The 26,563-nt window shown below is 36.1% G+C and overlaps 1 protein-coding gene across 1 annotated transcript in view; it reads right to left on the reverse strand.

Annotated features, from left to right (window-relative positions):
• Nucleotides 1-3,305: 3,305 nt before the first annotated feature.
• Nucleotides 3,306-26,563, reverse strand: part of RhoGEF64C (Rho guanine nucleotide exchange factor at 64C) — a 383,518-nt gene continuing 360,260 nt past the window's right edge. Inside the window, exons 8-13 of the mRNA XM_083143975.1 lie at nucleotides 22,652-22,789; nucleotides 20,553-20,663; nucleotides 14,813-14,965; nucleotides 11,773-11,895; nucleotides 6,779-6,880; nucleotides 3,306-4,647 (exon numbers count right to left, since the gene is read on the reverse strand). Coding sequence (XP_083000101.1) covers nucleotides 4,519-4,647; nucleotides 6,779-6,880; nucleotides 11,773-11,895; nucleotides 14,813-14,965; nucleotides 20,553-20,663; nucleotides 22,652-22,789 — 756 coding nt within the window. The 3' untranslated portion in view covers nucleotides 3,306-4,518. The remainder of the gene's footprint in view (nucleotides 4,648-6,778; nucleotides 6,881-11,772; nucleotides 11,896-14,812; nucleotides 14,966-20,552; nucleotides 20,664-22,651; nucleotides 22,790-26,563) is intronic.

Here is a 26,563-nt window from a genome sequence, read left to right on the forward strand (position 1 = left end):
TCGAGAGGGGTGTTATGAAGGTCATCCCCCCTCCTTTTAACTTTAATTTTTTTAAATTACATATTATATTCCCGCCCCAAACGTATATAAAAAGCTCGTCGTTCACTAAAAACTTGCATAATTAACCTATTCTCATGTTAAAAAATGTTAAAAAAAACTAAGTTCAGCGCACACCTTTGCCACCTGTTCGAGAGACAACTCTCTGCTGGCCATCCCCTCCCACAAGACAACGTTTTATGGAAATTCCTTAATGGTCACTGCTACCAGAGCGTGGAATGACCTCCCCAACGACATAAGAAACTAGTCTTCTCTCGGCCAATTCAAATCAAAATTAACAAATCATCATCTGGAATCAACTTACCAGTACTGAAAACAGGGAAATAAAATTAAACCTTCGTGTAAACTGGTAGGACCAACACCCACCGACTTTTTCTGTAATTTGACTATGTTTGTTGTGTGTCTGTTTATGTTTTACGTGTATTTTTTGTACTTAGTGTGTATGTATTTTTGTTTTTATTTTTTATGTTTTTTGCATCTTTCTCTTATTTTTCTTGTGTTTTTCTTTTTTTGGTATCTTAATGTTCTTAGTTTTTATATATTTCATTTCTTGGTATCTCAATGTTTTTTTGTTTTTATATATGTAACATACAGTTAGCTATAAAAATCAATTTATAAAATGTAAAGTAGAGATGGTTAAGTGGAAGAAAAGGCTTGTGCCTTAACTTCGCCATCCAAAACAAGGAATAAATAAAAATAAAATAAATAAAATAAAAAACCAGTGTGTATCACTATATACAACTTGCAGGTACGGCCGGCCTTTCCTGCTCGACTGTGCTTCCTAATCCACATGAAGGTTGCAAATGCTTTCCTCTCCCCTTTATTTCCTTATTTCCCCTTATCACGTCACAAATCCAACATAAATTCTCGTTCTTCTAGAGCAGCTTGGATAACTTCTGGAGTGACGTGGAAACCGATATTGGGTGCAATCTTCCAGGCTTTATCCCATTTTTTGAGGAAATTGATCCACCCTTCTTCTAAATTTCCTTCATACCTGTTAAGATTATTCTTCCCCCCTCTACAAATATTCGCTGTTTCGTACACATTTCTTCCTAACTTCCTCTTTTCCGTTCTAATGATTTCCTTTTTTGCAATTCTATGTCCGCTTTCCAAAATGTGTTCCGACGAGCTTTTTATATACGTCTGGGGCAGGACTGTAATATCTTAAATGTATCCACACCAACCCTTGTCCACAATCCTTTTAGTACATTTCGACGTGGTACTATGTTAAGTACCTAGTTTTTTCATACGAACCTGAAGAAGGGGATAGTTAGTGTCCGAAACGTAGTTCTAAAGAAAGGAAAATAGGAACAACATACTCGCATACATAAGTACAGTTTTTAACGTCCTTTTTTTTATATTCTAGTATTATTATTATTGTGTTTTGTTATTCTTCGAATCGTAATTTCAGAATTGAATGTCTGTTGCAACTTTTCAGAAGGACTATGAAATATTTAACTGAACTCTTCATTCGAAATTTCACGAAGTCTCTGAAGCAGTTCTGTGACGTCTCTTGGCTAAGAAAGAGCAGAGGCTAAATTGTGATGAAGGGCTCTAAATACTTTGAGAACTGTTCAGTAAAACTGAAAAACTTTTCACAGATAAAGAGTACAATTAAGAAAGTCCCCTTTTTCAACTGCGGCTAGATCACTTGCTTGGGATGGTTCACTCGGACAGCTCCGCTTAACTGACAAGATTGAAGAAATTAAACAAAAAGCATGAAGTGAATCATGTTTTTCTAGAAATAGAGTTTCAGGCATTGACCATAGTTCTTTTTAATGTCTGGTACATAATTCAGTGCATTTGTTTTTGGTATTTTACCTCTGCATATATTATTAAAAAACACATTAACTTCACTTACTGTACCAAAACAGTTTAAAAAAAGAAAAAAATTGTGAAGGTTATTTTCAAAATCCACAAAAGTAACTGAATTTGGGGGGGGGGGATTCGGACCCCCTGGATACACCCTTGCATGGACATGCAAGGAATTTTAAGAAAGCACTCTTTGAAAACAATAAACACATGCGAGAAAGGCCTCAAGTTCAAAATTCCAAGTCCAGCATGAATGTTAAACAGTTCTTCCTCACTTCCATGAATTCAATAGCCATTTTTATCGTTGCAATTAAAGCTCGCAAACCAGAAAAGTGGTGTGAAATGGCAAAAATGCAATTGGCACAGCGAGAATAATAAAAATAACCACTTTTATTCCAAATTTATTATTATTACTTCTATGTAGCACAACTGTTTCATTATTTTTTTATATTCAATACAGTTAGTGTACTGAAATGCTTGCTTACTCTCTAGCCTTCTCAAACCCAAAGGTTTATGGCTGCAGCAACACAAGCCTTCCATCTGCCCCTATCCTGGGTAAGATCAATCCAATCTTTTCCATCCGTACAGATTTCCTTTAGGACCATATCAACGTTATTCCTCCATCTTCGTATTGGCTTTTCTACAGGTCTCTTACCATCAACTTTCCCAACAAGAATCTGGTAAACTCTTCTTTCCTCTCCCGTTCGTGCCACATGGCCTGTCCATCTAAGACTTGTACTGAAATTCTTAGCTATTTTATTTTGTTAATCCACTTTTACACACAGTGTTCAAGAAAGGGCTTTGAAAGCAAGGAGAAAATTTAGTCATAAAATTTATATTGTGCAACCTCTCCAATAAACCACAATTTTTTTGAATTTTTTGTAATCTGCAGAACCATCCCTTCTTTGGATTAAAAGCTAGAATTATGCTAAACTGGTTTCTGCATTTTCATTCATTTGTTCGCTCTAACACAATTTTTACTTTGGTTATTCCATTTTAACATTAAACTAACTGAACAATATTTATGTTATTAACGGAAGCGGCCCCGGTGCCTACCCAGCGTCGAATAACATGGGTACCTGGGGGAAACCCTGGGGTAAAAGGCGGTCAGGGGCGTGATGCTGATCACATCACCCCCACTCACGACCGGATCAAGAAAGTGTGGGGCCTTACCCCCACACACCGCTATACGCCTTCATGGCGTGGTGCTATGCACAGGGGAACACTTCACCTTTTTTTTTTTTTTTTTACCTTTACAATAACAAGCTTTCTGTTCTTTTGTAACTTGAAATGAACAATGCCAATTCTAGGGAGGGGGGGCACAGACTAAATTAATTTTGTTCTATTCTGGAGAGTGCAGAATGTGAAAATGATTTAAATATACCATTTAACAGAGATGATATACAAGGAAATTCAAAATAAACAAATATATAAACTTTGTTTATTTATATTTTTCTAGGTAACTGTACATCCCATTGATAAATTTCTGTCTATCTTACAAATTGGTAACTGATAACAAGAAAAAGTACATAATCATACTATGTACTGTACATCAGAACATATGTATTTCAATAAATATATTCTGTACCAGCACACTGTGTACAGAGCTTCTTGCGTACACAAAAATATATATTTTTATACTTTTCTACAAATGCAATATTTCACTCACAGGTGAACATCCTGGTTTCTAACACTTTTGTTAATATTACATACTGATGTACAATTCTGTTAAAATACAATTCTATAGTTAACAAAGCTATTAAAGACAACTCTATGTATATATTTTCTTTGTACAGACATGAACATGAACTGAAGGACATTATACATATATATTGATTATTTGACAGATGTACATTATTTTTATGATTTTCATTTTAAGGCTGAATGCATACACTAATATCACAGTAAGCTTAGACATATGTTACAGCAAGGAACATAGTATTTATATTAGGCATATTTCAGTCAGATTTATCACTGTCAATAAATGCACATGTATTAAAGAGTTACATTCATAATGTAATGATTATTTCATAGTAATAAAGCTCTTAATGAGGATATATGACAACATTTCAAAGAAAAATAATAGGAATATATATTTAATAAAGCAGTGCAAGATTTATTAAATATGGGTGATTATTTTTGTAACTAACTAGTTTCCTGCACTTCTGAGTCAAATTTAGCAAATAATTATTTATTTTCTACCCCATTAGTATATTGTAGTTTTACAGGATGCAGGTCAAATACTAAAATCAAGTTTCTATTCCTTCAGATGATGATAAATAATGTGTTTTGTACACAAACATGAAAATGTCATTGGTAAGAAAAAAAACAATATAGCAATTGAAATATTTTCTGATGAATGAATGTTATGATGAGTCAACGCAAGTGAAGAATGTATCTCTATGTAAATTTAGTTGGCTAAAAATTGGCATGTCTGTGTTTTATACACACACATAAATGCTTTGGTGTAGATTAGGATAGTCACTTTTATAAAAAATTACTATATAATTTTATATTTTCTAAAACTTAGCCATTTAATTTTCATTCTGCAATTTACTAAATAAACATGGTATATTTAAGTAAAACTATTGCTAATAAACGTTTACCCAACAATGAACAGTGATCCTGCCTGAAATAGCCTAAAATTAATTAGTTCCTTGCCATTCCATTAATCATAATATTCGCTAAGGCATTTCTTCTCCTTCTCCATGCTCCAAGGCCTTGTGTATGATATTGAAGTTGACGGAACCATAAATGTGTTCTTTGATTGTCATCAGCCTGTAAATATAAGTGTGAATTAGATATGTGCTGATTACCATCACTTAATTCATGAATGTCAAAGTTTTATTTACAAAGGGAAAAATATTTCATGGTATAATCTCAAAAAAGGTCAAAATAAATATACGTGTATGCATATTTCTACAACTTAAATTATCATCCTTTAGCCTGACTGAGATTTTCGTAGTGAATGATTGCCATCAGTGCTTTCTCAAGATACGTGCCCCTTCTTTTCTTGTGCTTCCTTCAGAGTAAAATAAGGAAAATTAATTACCGTATTTGCTGGGGCATAAGATGCACTCTCTTTCCTTTAAAAAAAAAATTAGTATCTGCATCTTATGCGCAGATGTTCTTATGCTTTGAGAGATTGATTGATTTGGCTAATTTTACTTCACTTTTTGGCTAATCATAAAGATAAGCTAGAAATGGCAGAAAAGGAACACTAAGTAACAAAAATCAAACATCCACTCCTCTCTCTACCACATGAATCACTATTACCAAAAGGTAGACTTGGGGAAACAAAACTTTAAGCAGTTCCAAGTTCATAGCAACACATTAGACACTTTTCATACAAGACTACTCAAAATGTCACATGTTCTGGATACTGAAAATTGAGAAATCATTTCCTGAAATCCGAATCTGGAATTTCCCCCCCTCAATCCTGATACATTATACGGAATCCCATACACCTTAATAAATCACAAAATCAACGAGTGTCTTTGTTATGTTGCCAGAGTAACACATGATATAATTGTAAAGAATAGTGAGAATTCTAGGTAGGAATGTGTTCTGTATTTTTCACAAGGGGGGCAAAGCAGGCTCTCAGGTGGGGGGGGGGGTAGTTGCCCCCCCTGCCCCCCTCTAGCTACGGGCCTGATATGGGTTCTCGGTAGTCCAAAATTGAATGTTTTGTTTATACACTTTCCCAGCGAGATGAAAATAAGCCTCGTCACTTACTCATAAAATCTTCAGCATAGAATTGTCTTCCTCAAGATCTGAGAATTCATGCGCCAAGTCAGGCGTTTCTGCTTTCCTGTCTCTCACAATGATTGCAGTACGTATTTGAATCTTGCATGGAAAACATACTAAAATAAACTTTGAACTTTCCCCTTTCCAACGGTACCTTGTGTAAGTTTGTATCTGTTGTACTAATTTTTTTAATGAAGATTGGAATCGGGGCAAATCAGCTGAAACACCCTATAGGTTTTAAAAGGGATGCAGAAGAAAATGAAGGGGTGCACAAGCACACCTTCGCAACCCCCCGTCTTATTCATAGGCGTAGCTAGAACTTTATATTTGGGTGTGCACAAAGAAAAAAAATGAGGTCTTGTACCTTTTTAATAGCATATTTTGCAACACAATCAATTGGCTCTTTAACTCCACTGATGTTTGTAAAGGTATATAAATTCACTAAATGACAGTGTTGAAAATTTCTGAATATATGTAGTAGAAAAAATCAAATTTCGTAGAAATTAGACACACGCAAAATGTTCATAAATGTTACAAACAAATACATCAAAATACAAGTCATCTATAACAAGAGACGTCTGTCAAAAGGTACAATGTTCTTAAACTCATCAATAACTTCATTTACATCAATAGACGAAGCTTTTTCCTGTTCCACAAATAGCAAGAGCAGGGCTTCCAATCTATCCTGCATCTGAGTTGCTCTTAATTTAGTTTTAACTTGGGTAAGCTTGGAGAAAGCTCTCTCTCACACGTGCAGCTTGTGACAGGTATAGAAGAAAGGCGCTGTAGTACAGAGTAGAATGCAGTAAATATCTTATTTCTCCAATGACATCAAAAAATCGAAAAACTATAGACACTCGTTTCATCAGCGATAATGCACATGTTTGTACCAAGTAATGACATTTTCAACTTCTTACAAACTGCCGCTTATTTTCTCTCTTATTGAAATATCTGTCTTTAATTCTCTTTGATAAATCAGCCCATTAGGGTGTGCCTAGGCACACCCCACAGCTATGCCTATGGTCTTATTAACAGCAGCAAATGAAAATAACACATTATATAAACAATACAAAATAACAGTAAATATGGATTGTGGTAGTGCAGAAAAATCATTACCACCTTGAGGAACTTATGCTGCACTTACCAAACACCCCATACTTACCTTCAAAATGTAGGTATCCTTTGTTGTGAATTCTTGTACTTCGAAGCAGTCATCCCATTCTGGCTCACAACATACAATGCATTTATCCAGAAACAATGGTTCCTAGAATTAGAAAAAGAGGTTTTACTTCAAAGTAATTTTTGAAAACAAACTGCAATCAAGAATGCACTATATATATATTTTTTTGGTAATATTGCTGCCAACCATATGTTACCTTCTTCACATTCAGATCTTTAATATGTTAGAATGTTTTTAAGAGACAGCAAAGTTCCCAAGCATAAGAGTCAATACTGAATTCCTATATTCCTATACTACCAGTGCCTTGCTTATATATTTTAGAAACAGTTTTCATTCATACAGGAGCATGCACACTTATTTAATCAAAATTACAACTTCCATGAACACAACACAAGAACAGCAAACAACTTTCATTTAAAGATCGTAAGATTACAGTTAACAAAAAATACTATTGACCACACAGGATTAAAACTATACAATAAATTACCCAATGTATTCAATAAAATGAAGAAAAAAAACATTTTGAAATCATGTCAAGGAATTTCTCTTTGAGAATATGTATTACAAAGTGGATGAATTTTTTGATATGTAACAAATATATATACATTTAAGTGTACACATCTTTTCTATATTTACAAATTTACTATATCTTTGTTATTATATGTATTCTGCATTCACTCAATAATTTTCTGTAACTATTTTATCATTGTATTGTATTATGTTTCATTCCATGTATTGTATGTAGATATTGTATTGTATTATGTATTGAATTGAAATTCATCCCATAGGGGATTAATTATATCAATTTAGTATACTTTATACATAATTTTAATCCATAAGTAAATATTTCTAGTGAAATGTTATCCAATGACAACCATGACGAAACCATGAATGTAATCATTCTGAAGGTGAATAAAACTATCTATCTATCTTCTTGTGTTGTATTCACAGCTCACATACAAATAAACAGGATTTGTATACATATAAATAAATATTGTTAGTTCAGACAACACACCTTCCGGAAAATAATGTGTATATTTTAAATCATATCTCCAACCTAATATGTAAATTCTCGTAAAGTATTCCTGCACATATTTTGGGAAAATATGTCTGTGAACATGTTTACTTACAAGAAACTTTAGTTTCTAGAAATGGGTGTGGAGAGGCCAGTGTGAGATAATCATACCCCTCCCCCATCTTTTGGCATAGAATTCTCCCAAGCAAAGAACCTCAAATGCAGAAAATGACCAAATAAAGGCTAACATACCCACCCCTTACAAAAATCCTTGGCATGCTGCTCAGAAAGGTGGGGGGTGTATTGATAGTTCTAACTGTATATCAAGTCAAAACTCCTTTTCCAAGCACACTACTAGGTCATGGAATCACCTTATTTTGTTCAAAGTAACATCTCAACAATGACTCATCAAAAATGTCCCCTATTTCTTGCATTGATCATTACATTCCGGGTGGTCCAAAAGTCCCAGAACGGTCACATATCGTGTGAAATACACATCGAATCAGAAAACGAAAAAATACGTGTTTAATAATTGAAAGAAAGCTATTCAATGATATCACACTTGATTCCCCACCCCACCCCCTTCCATATACTCTATTGAAAGGTCTTGACGTGCACATTCCGAATCTGCAATCGCTTTCACTCTAGCTCAATCAGGGGCAGAGAGTCCCTTTGATTTTTGGAGGGTTTTATGAAATTTTAACTTTTTTGGTGAAAATTTAAAATCACCATATCTCCGTTCCTAATTGAGCTAGGAGGTTGGTTGATAGCTCGTTGGACTCTGAATGAAGTCCTCTTTCCAGTTCTACAATACAAAATGGGGGTTTCCATTTAAAATTTTACAGTTGCCACCTGCCCCACCCCCAGGGGCCAGGGGTGGGAATCAAGTGTGATGATATTGAATAGCTTTCTTTCACTTATTAAACATGTATTTTTTCGTTTTCTGATTCGATGTGTATTTCTCACGATATGTGACCGTTCCGGGACTTTTAGACCACCCGGTATAATTAAATCTGTTTAGAAATCATCTTATACTAATGAGGAGAATCTTTGTAGACCAATGGTCTGGATATTTTTATGGCACCATGAAACTATTACAAACAACTAGAGAAAAGCAAACAAAATGTGATCCTTATGGTATATTGTTCTCATAAATGCTCTTCAAGAAATTCTAAACAGAAATAAATTTTCACAGATTAGAATATCAATGTGCTTATTCATGAGACAGAGTCCCCTTTGCAAAATTCATCAACATGCATCAGACTGCTAAAGAAAAAATATCACAAAATGTACTAAAATCTTGCTGAAACAAGTACAGGTTACACTTAAAAAAAATATGGATTTTAAAGTTTATTATAAAAAAATTGGTGACCATGATGACATTTTAAAATATCTCCTGCAAATCATACTTTCTCACATTTTGATGTCTTAAATCATGCTCAAAACAGATATATTAGACTTGAGTTCGAGTTGATGTTTTAAGTCCATTTTATCCACGGAAAGGCTAATCGGGACTGGACCTACAGTTTAAAGCTGGGTTTCGAACCACTATGTACCTCCATTGGGTATTGAACCTTGATTACAAGGTGACGACACTACTACTGTACCATCAAGGAGACCCTAAATATAGTAGACATTCTTTGCAATTTGATATACCGTACTAGTGCCCTGTTACTGCATACAACACATATTAAGAATTATAAGTTTCAAAACAAGCAATGTCATTTTCATGCAACAGTTGCACCAGCTGTACAAACTAAATGCACCTAACATCAAGATCATGGGCATTGCCAGACATTTTTGTAGGGGGGTTTGGCTGTTCATATCAAAATTATTATTATTAAACATAACAACTATATGTTATTATAACCAGGGTGCAAAATCCCCCCACCAACAATCTTGGCCTGAAAAATCCCCCCACCAAACATTTCTGGGGGGGGGGGGAGAGTTTTTGTTATAACAAGCAAAAGATAAGCAATTACTTTTAATTTCAAATATGCTTTACTAAGAATAATATCGAAAACACACACAAATTAGTGCAGTTGTGAGTATTGAATGCATTATCTCTCAAGAGATCGTTAACAAATTTACATCAATACGCACAATAAAAGTAAAACAAGAATGCAAAACAATAATAACTATGAAATTAATTGATTTATATTAACATAAAGCACAAACTAAACAAAAACTTACACATAATAAAACCACTTTAAGTATTTCATTATTTATTAACATCATTAACCGGTTGGTAAAAAATTAGCTTCTTTGCAATATCTATGTATAAAAGTAACAAATTAATTTCCTTTATGTAATGAATAATAATAGTATTAATAATAATATATGTTTAATTGAGTAATTTATTTTTACTTTTATTAACGTTACAAATATCGTATAATATACTCATATGTTTGTGGGGGAGGTGGTTTGAAGATGAAGAACTTTCTCCCCCCACCAGTTTTCAATGATTTCGCACCCTGATTATAACTGTGGGCCTCTTCTACTCAATACAACAGCAGGCTGTTTTACTTTTTTTTTCTTTCATACACTTCACAACATTAATATAAGGTTGCCAAATGAATCTAAGACTTCTGTTGTAGTGTTGTAGCTTTGTGTTTGCTCTGGTAGGTGGCATTGTATGTAAGAAAGCATACCTGGTATGGTCTGACGGCACAGTGTGTTGTTTAAATGTGCAGAAGCATGTTCACAACATGGACTCGTCCAAACAGGCCCAGCGAGCTGTTATTCCATTTTTGAAGGCAGAAGGTGTTAGTGGAGCCGAAATTTTTCATCGTATGAAAAATGTGTATGGGAATGCATGTCTGTCATGCAGCACAGTGTTCAGATGGTGTGGTGAATTTCGTGACTGATGTGTGCCCACTGAGAACATGCCTAGACATGGTCAAGCACACTTAGCCATCACCGAGGAATCAACTGCAGCCGTAGACAACTTTGTAAGGGAGAATCGCCGAATCACCACCCGAGAGATTGCAGAAACATTGTCACTGAGCAAGGGAACTGTTCACACCATTCTCCTCGACCATCCTCCCTACAGTCCCGATCTCTTGCCCTGCGATTACCACATATTCGGGCCACTAAGAGGGAAGATTGGTTCCGCAGTCAACCATGGACGTTCTTCGCTCAGGGTATCCATACCCTTGTGATGCACTGGAATGCTTGCTTGAACAGACAAGGTGACTATGTGTAGAGGATATGTCACCCATGGATCACTTTTACTACCTGTATGTTCATATATTCCAACCAATAAATCATTACAGAAAAGAAACAACAAGAGTCTCACTTTCATTTGGGCAACCCTTATATATTGAAATGCATGGTTCTTCTATTTTGTTATTAATCTTACATAAGATGTTGTTTCTGCAACTTTGAAAACTCATACAAGCATTTATTCTTTGGATTATGTAGCATTCAAGAAAGTGTGGGGCGTTACCCCCACACCCCCTATACGCCTTCATGGTGTGGTGCTATGCACAGGTGAGCACTTTACCTTTTTTTTTTTTTTTAACAAAAATATGGATTTCTGACCTGGTTCCTGAATTTTGCACTCAATTCTTTGAGCTAACTATTTTTGTTTTTGTTTTGGAATGCTAATTAACTTTATTTCTGTTATTGATTATTACCTACATAATATGTTCACTGCATTTTTGTAATTTAAAATTAATATACCAATTTCCAAATGCAGCAAGAACCTCCCCTCCCAACACCAATGATCATGATTTGATCTGGTGAAAGCACTAGTGGATATACTGAATCATGCATCTATGATGCATTAAAATGCACAATGTGAATTCTGAGGGAGGGGGGGATAGCATGCCAAATTTCAGCACATCTCCATGCATGAAAAATATATATTTTTTCATTTGAGACAAGCTACCAAGTTCTGATTAGGATCATACATAAAGAGTGAAAATAGCAAATGCAAGTGCATATTTAATATCCTTACCCTGAGCAAAGAATATCGGCCACCCTTTTCTTTGACTAGCAACAATGTGGCCTCACGAATACCGGTCTTTTTAGGGAACAGAAGTTCTTCGTCGGAAATCTCCGGATGATACGCAGATGTAGGCTGGAATTAGAATTGAATGGAATTAATAAGTTACATTGTTACATAAATTATTATATATATGTTGAAATTACAATTTTGATGTATAAACAACACAAATTAGAAAATCTGATTTTTTGTAAAAGTGGTTACATTCACATACCTTCATTCATTCTTGTAAACAAAACCAAACTTCTGAGAAATAGGCACAAAATTATAATACTAATAATATTAATAATAATAATATTTTTAAATTGCCCATTATCTCTAATACGTAATTAAATTAAAATAAGTGTAAATTTCGATAAGACCTTACAAGTACGTCACAGCATTCCACAACAAACTGTTGACTGACTAACTGTTAAAATTGCTGCAAGAGGTTGAAATTTGTTACAACAATAGAATATTTCCATAGGGGATTTTACCTCGGGCCACCCCCTGAATTCATCACTGTCCATGAATATATTGGTCGTCACTGTACAGCTCATAATAAGGTCCCACAACTTCAATAAAGCAGCCACATTGAGTGGTGTGGCTTTATCACACGCTCATGGACGTCCAGAAAGGGGGGGGGGAGCATGCCATCCCCCGGGAAAATGAAAGTCAACCAAAAATTATGTATTTCACACATAATATCATTTTAGCCACAATAATATGTGTTAATTATTGCATGAACACCATAAATTCAAATTTAAGCATTTTTTTTTAGGGAACAACACTATTTTTGGGGAAAATGTGCCTTCTTTGCCCCCCCTGGAAAAAAATACCTCCCTTGCCTCTCCCTGGGAAAAATCCTGTGGACGTCCATGCACATGCACTGTATTCCTATGTGCAAGATTCCTGCTCAGTTGCCCTTTGAACAATCAATAGATTTTCTCACAAGCAATGTGTATTTTTTTTCAATGACTTCGTTTTACAGTGGACAAGCAATATCCACTGAATTAAGAAGGATATTTACACCCCTGTATCATAATGAATGAATGTATTCAAATTTTTGGGTGAGTTGGCACTTGAGGCCATTATGCAACCTTTAATATATTCGGGGAAATGTCCCCGTACCTAAAATTCTGACATTAAAAAAATTAAAACAAGGGGTGCAAAATGGCCCTTGAGAAATTAAAGGTGCAGGGTTGTAAAGGGACCCACACAAGACAAACACAACATATTAAAAAGTCAGAATGTACTAAACGTTTCCTCACAGATGGTGGAAGAAACCATCTCTTCTCAAAAAGATAAAAACACATGATAAAACAACGTTGTCGCCTAACAGGGATGACAAACGACTGGCAAGATTAAAAGTCTGTCAGAGGAAAGCAAGATCAGAACATTCAACAAGAATATGCCCAAACAACATTACAAACATGACACATCAGAGAATCCAGCCTTTGCAGTAAGTGACCATGTGTTAGACGGGTGTGTCCAATACGAAGTTCGGTAAGAAGAACTTCTTCTCGACGAGAGGGACGGGTCAAGGAACAGAGAAATAGCAATAAAATTAAAAGGATTGAAGGTGACAGTAGTATGTTAACCTTAAACCTTGTTAATTTCTCTTCATTGGTAAATGTATAGACATAAAAATTATCGCATTTAATTAGATTGTATCTTTATGTTCATAAGCTGCAAGTACAGTGTCTGTGTTTTCACAATGCGAAATATTCCACAAGAAACTGTATTTAGTGTCGTCCTCTTTTATGGTCACACAGTTGGTTCAAATGTAAACATTCGGATACACAAAAAGAGCATGGAAGAGAAAGCTAGAAGAAATCCTAATTTGATAGTAACCCCCTCTATAGGTAGCGAAACCACCTAACCTCATTAGACTATAGTCCACTCAATATTTTGAGAAGCAATAAAGAAAAATATAGTATATCGTACCCGTTCTTCATTATTAATACTTAACCTTGGTGGAAAAAAGTCAAGAAGACAGCAGCTAGGCCTTGGCCCTCAGGGGCCATTGCCCAATGGGTTATTATTATTATTATTATTATATATCGTAATTTTTTCCACAATATTTTACCAAGTTCTGTAGGAGGTTGTAGAACTACATATTAAATGGTAAAGATAAATGAGGCTAGTACTTCAGTTGTTTTTTTTCATTTTTAGGTTAAAAGAAGGATGTTACACTTGTGTAATGTTAAACCTCAAGGACAAGTGCTGCTTCGTTTAACACTGAATAATGTTTTCACTAAACTGAATTAAGTTAGGAATTTATGAATTATTGGGGGGAGAATGTTACAAATATTCTATAAATACAAACCATAAATGAAACCATGGCAGAATCTTAACTTTTCAGTTTTTGTTTCAGGTCTGCTTTATGCACAGAAAGGCTGATCAGGACTGAACCAACAATTAAAGTGAATTTGGTTAGGTTTGAGGTGTGTTTGAAGTCCACTTTATGCACAGAAAGGCTAATCAGGACTGAACCAACAATTTAAAGTGGGTTCCGAGTCACGATGTGCAACTACTGGGTTTCAAATCCAGGAATACCTTAAAAGGTGATGACATTAACTGCAGAATCTTAAAAAGATGTATTGAAAATAAGAAAAAAATGATCAGTTGACAGCAGCATTATAGCCAATCATTTGGGAAAGCAAGCCAAAAAAAAAAGTCACATAAAATTTGTCCCTACAGATTTCTGGGTGTGCCACTGGAAAATATTTTAGCCCATACCACAGTATCTTCAGGCTACAGCCCATGCTGTTCTTTGACACTCAGTTTCTTCCTCTTGAAGATTCAACACGATCATGAAATCTCAATATGGAAATCTATAATGCATGTCTAGAGTAAAAACTAACACATTTCTCTAAGACCTAGGACAGTGTTGCTTCCATTTCAACACATTTCTTTCAATCCTTTTATAACATTTCATTGAATGAGAGAGAAATTTTACTTTCACACTGTTGGTTATTCTCATTACGGATGATTCAGAAGTAATACTTACTTTTCCATAAGTAACAAGTAAGGCATTGACTTGGTTTAATTTTATAGTCTTCCCCTTCCTCCAGTTACTGTCTGTAGGTTGTGTGTAGTTAAGTTTCCCTTCCATCACAAACCGCACCTCATCGTGATTCCATTCCAATACATCAAGCGCCATCTGTAAAATAAAAGGGCAATATATTAAAATCAACTGAAAATTGACCAAATAAATTAATATATCCAATTAACTATTTCATAAAATATCTTATGTCTGTAGTAAATGATAAGGGCCTGGATTTTGATGACGCCATTTTTTCCGTATGTAGTATGCATTGCTCAAGCTTTAAAATACTAAATATGAACCTCTGATTATAAAAATGTGAATTTTATTGTGCTTTTTTTTGAATAAGTGAAGAATATTACAGATTTTTATCCTTAACATTCACATACACCTTGGCATTTCAGTTCTAACGTTACAGAAATAAGAGCTATGCCGTACTAACTGTCATACATTGAAATAAAGACAAAATTTTAGTAATTTTTTTTAGGTCATCAATATCCGGGCCTCTTTTCTATTCTATTCTGGCTCTTGGAACAAAAACGCTTATGTATACATAGTAGCAGACTTTGGTTGTGGGGGATAGAGCAAGGCACTCTCTGCATCTTATATATATATATATATATATATATATATATATAAAATATTCTATATTCTTCTTACATATATAAAATATTGTGTGTGTGGATTATGTAAGCAGAAAAGCATAATTACCGTTTCCATTATATTAACAGTAATTTCCTGTCATAATGTATTTATTCATTATGGTTTTCATGTATGATATTGGAAAATTTCCTATGGGTAAAAATTCATGTAACTTCTCTCAAAGACAAAAAGGGGGGGGGGGTGCTCATCCACCTTCAAATATTACCCTCAGTGACGTGCGGTGACGTCGACACTTAGGGTAGCAGTCAGTGGCGTGCTCAAGGGGGGGGGGGGTTGGTGTGAGTCACACCCCTCCTCCCTTTAGGGCCAGTATTCCTTCAAAAAAGAAGAATGTCAATAACAGGAAAAGATTGCAAAATTATGAATGAGTACTAGAAAAAAGTACACGTAACCTCCACCTACATTCGAAAATAAAAAAACTATTTGATTTGACTCTAAGCCAGAGATCCTGGGTTCGAATCTCGGATTGGCCATTTGTGTTCTTTGTGTGTGTTCCTTCATTTATTTTGTTGTACCAAAGGTGGCGGAAAAGCGAAGTAAAATAAACCAATTTGAGCAATCAATCAATGATTTGATTTCATTTTTGTTACTTAGCGTCGCTTTTTTGTCACATTTGGTTAATTGTGAAGATGATACGATGAAACTGATGAAGGGACGAGCACAGGGAACGCCCATGCCCGGGTCGGGGTTCGAACCCGGAACGCCTGGTGTCGTAGCGCGCTGTGATAACCACTCCCCTGCGCTTGTTTGATTTGGTGACAGGAAACAAAACACAACACACTTTGTAGTTTCTTCAATGATATTCATTTGACTTTTTGAGTTCTGAGATACATTTTTCATTCCAAATTATTTCACTATTCACTGCAACACATAGGACAAGAATGCGCACTCATCACGGGTTCGAATCCTGACCTGGATTGTTCATATGAGGTCCCTTCACCAATTTCATCATATCATCACTCAATCCTCATTTTCGCGATAACCAAATGTGGCAGAAAAGCGAAGTAAAATAAACCAAACCAACAACAATATGAACACGCGTTCTCTTGCCCAAATAAATACAGCAGTATTTATGACTGTTACAGGCCAATATATTAGTATATTTAAATAAAACACTACTAAAACGAGAGTCAGAGAGAGCCAGAGCACATATTTGTAATTTAATCATTATATATTCCATATTTGAAAAAGAAAAAAAGAAAGAAAGCATAACATTATTGTCTGCACATAACACGTTCCCATTTTATAAATAATAAAACTACATCCCATATTATACATACGCACATATTGTACAACGTGTAAAAGGTTGTGTAAATACAGAGAACATAAGTACTGCAGAAAATTTTACTCTGTGTTCTTTAGAGGATTTACAAAAAAAAATATGAGAAACCAATCCCCTATCTGTCCTATAGGAGATAGACTGGGGGACATGAAAGCCTGTATTTCAACCATTGCAGCGGGAAGCGTGGGGGCAAGGGAAGTAGGGGTAGAAATCTTCCTTTTCCTTGGGCCGGCCGTTTCTACCTGGAAACTGGCCTGGCTGAAGAAGAGCGAGCTAGGGTATCCGGCCTGCTTTGCCCGCGGAGAACACCGATGGACGAGAAGTGCGTGGAAATGAAGGTGTTGCATATGAGCTGTGGTGGCTTTAACAAGACAATAAATATTGTGATTTGAATATAATTCGAGATGGGAGATTGATTGATCTATCTCTGCTAGACTAGCTACTCCTCAGTGCACGTCACTGATTACCCTGTGTTTTCATTAACTTCCATAGAAGTATGTTACCCTGGATATTCACAAGTACAGGAGACCATGTACTGTAGTATCAGATTTCTCCATCATGGAATACTTTGTTTCCCTTTTATAAATATTTTTCTGTCATGGAACGCTATATTTCTATGATTGAAATAAAACTATACATAACCAGAAATTCAGAAAACTAGAATGATGAAGCTGTATCATTTTAGTATAAAATTTGTTAGGAAAAGTCAGGAAGATGCTTAAAAATATTTTCTTACTATTTTTTATCTTTTCAATTTGTTACAGTCCCAATTAGCCTTACTGTGCATAAAGTAGACTTAAAACACCAATCCAATCAATTACTTTTCAGGTTAACAGAATATTAAAAAGATTTTTTCATGATAAGTTTCAGGTCGAAAAACGAACCCAAATCTTTGAATGTTGCTTTAAAACGAACATATTTAATAAGATAGTTGAAATATTCAGCAATCTCATGGCCTCCAAGATCGCCTGACTTCAAGCCTCGAATTATTATAAATAATAAGCCCAGCATGATAGCTGGATCTTTAAGGTAACAGATATTCGTACCATAATTGCACATGCTTTAAACATGGTATAAATACTACAAAAATAACCCAAATGTTGTGAAGCTGAAAACTGTTGCATTTTTAAAACCTGATATTTTTTAAAAAACGAAGTAAATAAAAGAAAAAGCATTGATTTTTGCTTCAAAACGTTAGAAAAGTACTATTTGTGTTTTCTGAAAATAAACGATTATGCTTTTGTATAATAAATTAAGTGTTTCATATTTTGGAGAAAAATTCCCGCCTAAACTTTCACTGGGCATGATCTGAAAGATCCATGGATGACAGTGCACCGCTTTTCTTTTAAAAACAGCAACAACGATAAGCGTGACATGCTTTTAAAAGTATGCTCTTAAATATTCTGTGCGGAAGTCGGACAGATCGCAAGAGAATGCTGAAAAATTGACAAGCGTTTAGGCACTTTCATTTTTCTCGTTTTTAAAGACGCACCTGTCATCAGCTGTTCGGCTTTCACATTTCTCTCCTCTGATGCTTTTTTTTTTTTACCCACAGAGGTGGGCATGGGTGAAAGTTCTAAAGAGTGTCTGGCGTTTTGCCGTGGACAAATATTTACTTGCAAACAGAATTTTTTCTTGATCTAAACACAAGTGAGAAGTGAGAACAAGGACTAGTTGTAGTACCTATAGTGGCCGCTAGATGTCGACACAAGTGTTGGAAAAAGGGTTCCTGGACCGTATTTAAATTCAACCGAAAAAAAAAGGTTCCTGGACCGAATTGAAATAATTTACAGATAAAAAAGTTATTTACGGTCCCGAAACCATTTACGCTTGTTGATTTTCTTTCCTGGACCGGAATTGAATTTATGTAAAATTCCTGTACCTTTAACAACCCTGGTTTTAAGTTCAGGAGCGTATTTTGTCAAATAACTCAAACCAGGGCCGTACTAAGTAGGTGGAAGGGTCATAAAAGAAGTGTTCAAATTGTTTCACTAGATCTTGATTTCAAGCATTTAATAAACAAATAATTTTTCTCTATTAGGTGTGTGTTCCTAATTGGGCTGTCATCACCACTAGCTGTGTACTTGATCAGAATTACATACGGACTGCAATGCGGTCAAGGCGGCCGGAGCATGGTGCTGGTCACATCATCTCCACAAACGGCCGAGAGCCCAATATCCCCCGCATGATTTGATTGATTGATTTAATTTATTTTACGTCGCGTTTTGTTTTTGGCTAATTTGCGAAGATGGGGATGAGTGATGAAATTGATGAATGGACATTCACAAACAACCAAGCCCGAGCGGGATTCGATCCCGGGACCCTTGGCGTCGCAGCGCGATGTGCTAACCACTCGGCCACAGGGTCCGGCAATATCCCCCGCATGTCTTCAGGGTATGGATGGCAACAAAATCAGGATTTCAAATTATCCGATATCCGAAGATAATCATAATCCGGATCCGGATAGAACAGATTTGAAGAAGGATTTGTGGAAAATCCGTACAGTGAAATACGAACATGACAAATGAAAGAATATGGGGATAGCCAGTAAAACGGATAAACGATAAGACTGTCCGGACAATGCACACATTCGGATATTCAGACATTTCGAATAACCCGGATATTGGAATCCAGATAGAAAATTATCTGTTATCCGAAGAAAAGGTATTACTTCGCCACGTACAAAGCCGATAGATAGGGTAAAAGAAGGAATGTTCGCCATGCTGGGAATTTCGCCGTACTTGTGGTTTTTGTAATCGTAGATAGAAACTATAGGTTGGAAACACTCACTGATGCCTGTACAAAATCAAGTAACATGTGCCTTGTTTCCACTGAAAACTACAGTGTGATGAGCGAACTAGCAAGCAAGCAGTACAGTTTGGAATGCGCAGTTGCGTCTACACAGAAGACAAAGAAAGGTGCCGAATTTCAATACTACGTTGGATTTTGCCATTTCGTGGCAGATAAGAATTATTTTTCTTACTTTTAATTATTGATATCGTAACCTCAAACCTTGAGAATGTCGTGAAAAGATTTGCTTTGGAAAGCGTGCATGTACAAGTAAACATAAGTTGTTTTCTTTCGACTATGCATTTGCTGGTAAATTCGCCAGAGTAACAGAAAATGTGTCGAATTTCCCTTCTTACAGGCGATCTGTCACACACAACTTGTTCACAATGCATATGAACATTTAGGCCTATGTTTCTTAAACATGTTTGTATTGTATCTTTTTAAGCAGTTTTCTATTGTCATTTGTAGGTCTCTTACACTTTGTTGTCTGAGTTATTGGCAACAACTTGGTATTTCATACACTTAAACTGACGATAAAATGATAAGTTATATGGCGAATTTCCCAGCATGTGGCGGGAATTTCGCCACTTTTTCTCATTTTAGTATTTTTAATATTACGTCATAAGTGTAAGTGACGCAGTATTTATGTTACATTCCTCATAATCCACAATGACTACTTTTTGTATCGTATAAATTTTGTCCTCCCCCAATTCGTTTAGAAGGAAAAAATGAAAAGCATTTTGGTGGTGAACTTCCCCTCCTTTACCCTAAATAAAAAAAATAAATAAAAATAAAATTTTATCCAGATTTGGCCATACATATCCCACCGATGATAGAACCTCGGGGCGCTCGCACCAAAGGCGAGAGCTCTAACCACTCAGCTATGCAGAACCTCTCCCCCTCTCTCCCGTTCATTCAGAATCAAGGCTAACATAATAAAATAAACAGAGGAGTTCCTTCTAATCTTACCTTTCGTAGCTTGATGTTAACGATATCCGTTTCACTGTTGGATCTTCTGTAAGGTGCATTGATATTCGATATCCGTCTCCATAGCTTCGTCGAACTGATATCCTTCGCTTCCTGAAAAACAAAACATCTTCACTTTAAACTAGAATCCAATTAAACATTTGAATTTAGCGTTTAACTTGCCTAGCCCAGAACAAATAAATTAAGTACCTTCAAAATAAACCAGAGTTGTATTTATAGAACCTTTTCTCGAGCAGGCCTCATCTGCAGGAAAATATCAACTCGGGGCAAGCCCCGACACCTATCGACCTGTTGGGTGAGATGAGTTGCAACTGTCCCCAGTGTGGAGCAGTTAGTTGCAATATTTTAAATAAAAATAACTTTTCAAATGTTACTTAACAAAATTAGTATATTAACAAATTTCTACAGTCACTATAGTTACGAATAACAAACAAAATAACATCAACATTGAATAGAGTAGCACAACAGAATTTTCTTCATTCTTTTCAGATTATGCACAAAACTAAATAACAAAATATAATTGCAAAAAATGTCTTTGAATTAAAGAACTGTTGCAGAGTCAAAGCAAGGACTTATAAAACCTTTTCCTGCTCCCCCAAAAATAGGCAATAGTTAGGCTGGAGAGTTCAAAGAAGTAACCGAGCTCTAACTACGCACTGGTAATGGTTAGGCTGGAGAGTTCATGCAAACTAACCGAACTCTAACAGAGTTAATTAAACCAGAGTTGTATTATATAATTTTATTTCTTTATACAATTTTATTCCTATTGGTGATTTCCTGTTGTGATGGTATCTATATTTTGTAGTATAGATGGCATTAGTAGGGGTCTATAAATGCATATAGTATAAGTAGTAATATTGGAGCTATATTCATTAATAATATTTGTGCTCTTAACTTAAATAGTATACCAGTATTCCACTTAAAATACTAGGAATAATACCAGGTGGTTATAATTGAAGTGACGGTGTTCAGAGTGGTACAGCACGGGCTGTAATGAGAGTAGCAGTCTGGAACTTCGTAGATATGCTAATGAAGCAATGCGCTCACGAATTATGAAAAAAAAAGTTCCAATTCTCGCCACCAGGGTAAAAAATTGCTCTGTAAGCAGTCAAAACGTGGAATTTTCCGTAACTCTGACGTCAAAGTCGGTGACATTGCCTAACCATTGTGTGAGCTCCCTGGTTGTTGTTGGTGACGCTTGTTGCTTTTTTCCTTTAGTGATGTGAATGTACATAGCGAAATCTCGTGGAGTTTAATAGTGGTGCTATTATTAAGCAAGTCAGAATGGTTTGCATCATTGATATAATTCTTATTGATATGGGATGTCGTTTGTAATATTATTAATGACGCTAATAATCCTACTAGTAATAAGTATTAATTGAATTTTAATTTCAAGGGATAGTTTACAATAGAATTCTAGTTTCGGGAATTAGTAGTGGTAATTTTACCTTCCTTGATGTTTTTAGAATTATTACGTGATTTAGAAGACCACTGTTTTGTTTTAAACTATAAAAAACTTATGGTTGAATTCCAGTTCAAGTTTCATCTAAAATGGAACTAGTCCATCTAAGTTTAATCTAAGTACGAACGGATTCTAGTTCAAATTTCGTTTTCAGATGGACTTAAGTTCCACATGCTACTTAAGAAAGAACTGGTTTGAGCTCAAGTTTTATCTAAGAATGAATGATCTGATTCCCCTTCAAGTTTCATCAATTCCAGTTCAAACTTGCATATAAAATAAATTACACTTCCAAGTTTCAACTTGAGTGGAACTGGTTTGAGTTCCCGTTTTGTCAAAGAAGGATCTAATAGTGAAGGTTCATCTAAGAATGAACCAATTCCACTTCAAGATTCTTCTAAGAAAAGAACTACTTCCGGTTCAATCTTACAAGGATTAAGTTTCAGTTCTTGTAACTCCAATCCAAAATTTTCAGAATTAGAGTTCAAGGAATTTGTTTTAACAGAAAATGAACCAGTTACACCCAAATCTAGAAATACCCGTTTCAGTTGAGTTTATTAGCTTTAAACAAAGTGAAAGGGATAAAAATAGTGTTTTCCTAATTTTCTAAATCCATACTCACGGAATTCATGTGCTCCAAATGTAGTTCGATCTTCTGTTGAGCCTCTTTCAATAGTTCCCGCCCTTCGTGGTGTACGGGAGTCACTTTATACAGACGGGCCAGTAGCAGTGGATATTTTGTCACACGCTGAACAGGCACCTGCAAAAGGAAAGAGAAGAAACTGAGTAAATGTGGCCAGAAAATCAAAGACCAGATACACTATACACAGTCACTCAGCAAAAAAGTAGTCAAATGTGGAAATTCATGTGAAGATCTATCCCAGAAACAATCCACGTGGAAATTTGGATCCACATCTATTCCAAGACAGTTAAGTAATGTAGAAATTAGGTTTGAGTTTGTTTAAAGTCCACTTTATGCACAGAAAGGCTAATCGGTGCTGGATCCCAAAGTTCAAAGTGGAATCCGAGCCACTATGTGCCTCAACCGAAAAATTAGGATCCACACCTATCCAAGACAATCAACTGATGTGGATCGGATTACGGTCTATCCAAGAAACCATCGATTGATGTAGCAATTCTCGTCCACACCTGGTCAAAAAACAATCAGTACAGGTGGAAATCCTAACTCGATAGAATAAGCAACCCACTGAACTCGTGCCTTCAAAACAATATCCGTGGTAGAAACTGAGATTAAGAAGCGTGACTGAATTCTTACCCAGCCTAAAATTCTTAATTTTATTATTTGAAGTGCAAATCTACGACCAGCTGTGGATCAGAATTCCACAAATAATAAGGAAATTCAGATTACACATTCAACAATTTCAAATATTCAACTGTGTTTCTTGACACACAACCAACGTGTACACAGATTTTCACGAAAATCCACTGAAAACGTCGTGATACTCCCACTAGTGCAGGATCTACAAATCTTGCCCCCCAGACAAAATATTACCAAAGCCCCCCCTCTACCTACCTACCTTTACACACACACACACACACATACATACATATATTATATATGTGTGTAATTATCGATCTCATGTTGACAAAGTCACATATAAGGACCTAGAGGGTGACTGAAAAGTTCCTTAACACCAGTGATGTGTAAGTTTACGTCTACATGCGTTGTCTACACGTAATCTACGCGTAGATTACATTGGGTTGTAGTTTACATAAACTACGTAGACAATCTAAAGTGCATTTTCAAGGGTTTCATGAAATGAAAGTGACATTTTCAACTATATTGGTCCCTAACGAAATGAAAAGAATCCTATTTACAACAAAATTTATCTTCTCTTCTATTATCAGCTATGGAAGAAGATAAATAGTATGCAAAAAACAACAACAGATGGCAGTCGTGAGGCAAGAGTGGTCTTTTCCCCATAAAACACTAGAATATTTCCTATATTAGGTTTCTTCCTAGATGAGAAATTGTTCGAATTTGGAAGGGAGCGTATGAAAACTTCTCCTCACACATCAGCAACTGATACGCAATATATTTTTATTTTTATTCCACGGCGCCCTTTGCTAAGTTATCACCTTTCGCCATGTTGTTTACATAGATTACGTCATCTACGTGTATAATATAGTCTACGTGTAGAATGTAGACTATGGTTGTTTACGCGTAGACGCACATCACTGCTTAACAACCTCAAAAAAGTAAAGGCGTTAGGCTGGGTACAATTAGTTATGATAGAAACAGTTAGGCTAAGGGGAACCACATTCGTGTGTTCGAAGTGGACGTCCGCTATATTGAATTCAACTCAATTTTTTTAAATGGGAAGGGGGTGATGTGATATAGTATATATATATACACACATTGTTTTCTCACACCTGGAAAATTATGCATTTGGTACAATCATGCAGTCATAACTTTTCCTGGTTAAAGATAGGTTGAAGAAACCTTCACTACTGCATTTCTAGTGAAATTCTAGCCTGATCTGATTCTAGTTTGACTGCCACGCGGGAAACCCGGGGTGGATGATCAAAGGTTGGATTTTTTCCGGCTTTGTCCCCGCATAAGGTGGCTCTAGGGTCAACCCATCCTCAAATCAAATGGTACCGGGGGGAGAGTTAAGGCGACCGCAGCGTGGTACTGATCACATCACCTACAAGATGGCCGAAATTGAAAATATGTGGGACCCACATACCCAAAATGTGCCTTCATGGCACGGTGCTATATGCACAACGAACTTTAACTTTACCTGTATATATTGTATTCGTTTCTGTATCCTTGAATAAGTTTACTTTTAACACACCCACATACGAACCCTCTACTATGTCAATGGCTGAGGGTCCCCTAAAGGTTTACTTGTCTCCGCATTGCGTGGATTCATGGCTTGTAGATCCGGCACTGGCTTCACTTTTACCTCTATATATTGTATTCGTTTCTGTACCCCTGAGTACCTACGTTATTATAAATACGCATATACGAACCCTCTACTATCGTAATGGTTAAAGGCTCCCTAAAGACTTACTTGTCTCCGTCCCTTCCCGGCACTGACTCCCACATGAATTGTGAATTACAAGCAAACATCTTCAAACCTAACCTACTTGGCGGCTGCAGTAAAAACGATTACACTTTCGATCATGTGACGCACGACCTTGAGATCACAGAACGAAAACAGATCTTCGAAACCCTTGCACACATACATGACAACGAACTAACCTTCTCTGCTCACTCTTACTCTCCAAGTGTAACAACTACACAACACCGTGAAATAGCTAAGAAGAATGAACGGATAAAACACGAAATTCAAAACAAAATGAACTCCAGCAGAGAAAGGCCACTATCTCACGAATCGTCACTCAACTCGCAGATAAATTTCGACCTCAGGTCAGGAACACTGCTGGTGGACTTCGTGGTTGACCTCAAGTGGCACCTCTGCTTATCCATAACAGATGATCAGGGCTTTCAGTGTTGCAAGGTCCGCTGTTTTATCAGAATTTTCTGGTTCGACAACGAGAACGAGATACTTTACTGGCTGGCGTCTTTCAATGGACATAGAGGGCGAAGATGTTGCAGGTTCGTTATGAATTATTCTAGCTGCATAAAAGGATTAGCAATTAACTAACTCTAGCCTTCTTAAGGTTTATGACTGCAGCAACACAAGCCTTCCATCTGTCCCTATCCTGGGCAAGATCAATCCAATCTTATCCATCCTTTCTGATTTCCTTTAGGTCCAACTCAACGTTATCCCTCCATCTTCTTCTTGGCCTTCCTACAGGCAGAGGCGTCTCGTGAACGCATGCGGTGAATGCTGCGCATGCGTCAATTGTGGGAAAAAGGAAAGCTTGCTCTGCGACGACATTCATGAGCATTTCTACATTCTAATTTCTTCAAAGTATTTATTTTACACGAGAGCACTGAACTAAGCTTATATTACATTTCTTGGATCTGAAGTGACTCATGCGTCAATTGTGGGAAAATAATTATTACTTTCTTTCACTTCAGATCCAAGAAATGTAATATAAGCTTAGTTCAGCGCTCTCGTGTAAAGTAAATACTTCCCCTGTATGAAGAAATTAGAATGTAGAAATGCTCATGAATGTCGTCGCAGAGCAAGCTTTCCTTTTTCCCACAATTGACGCATGTGCAGCATTCACCGCATGCGTTCACGAGACGCTTCTGCCTACAGGTCTCTTACCATCAGGTTTCCCAACTAGAATCCTGTAAACTCTTATTTCCTCTCCCATTCGTGCCACATGCACTGCCCACCTAAGTCTTCTTGATTTAATAGTTCTAATAACATCTGGAGAGGAATTCAAATTGTGCAATTCTATATTACGTAACCTTCTCCACTCACCTGTATCTTCATCCCCTATTAGGTCCAAATATTTTTCTAAGGATTTTATTTTCAAATACAGTGAACTCTCGATACAACGACCTTTCACAGGTCCCGGGAAAATGGTCGTTATTTCGAAGGGGTCGTTATTGGAATTTGCACCAAATTTCAGCTTAAAGGGAGCAAAA

Source organism: Lepisma saccharinum, chromosome 22 (genome assembly GCF_977018435.1).
Source record: "Lepisma saccharinum chromosome 22, izLepSacc3.1, whole genome shotgun sequence".
NCBI lineage: Eukaryota > Metazoa > Arthropoda > Insecta > Zygentoma > Lepismatidae > Lepisma > Lepisma saccharinum.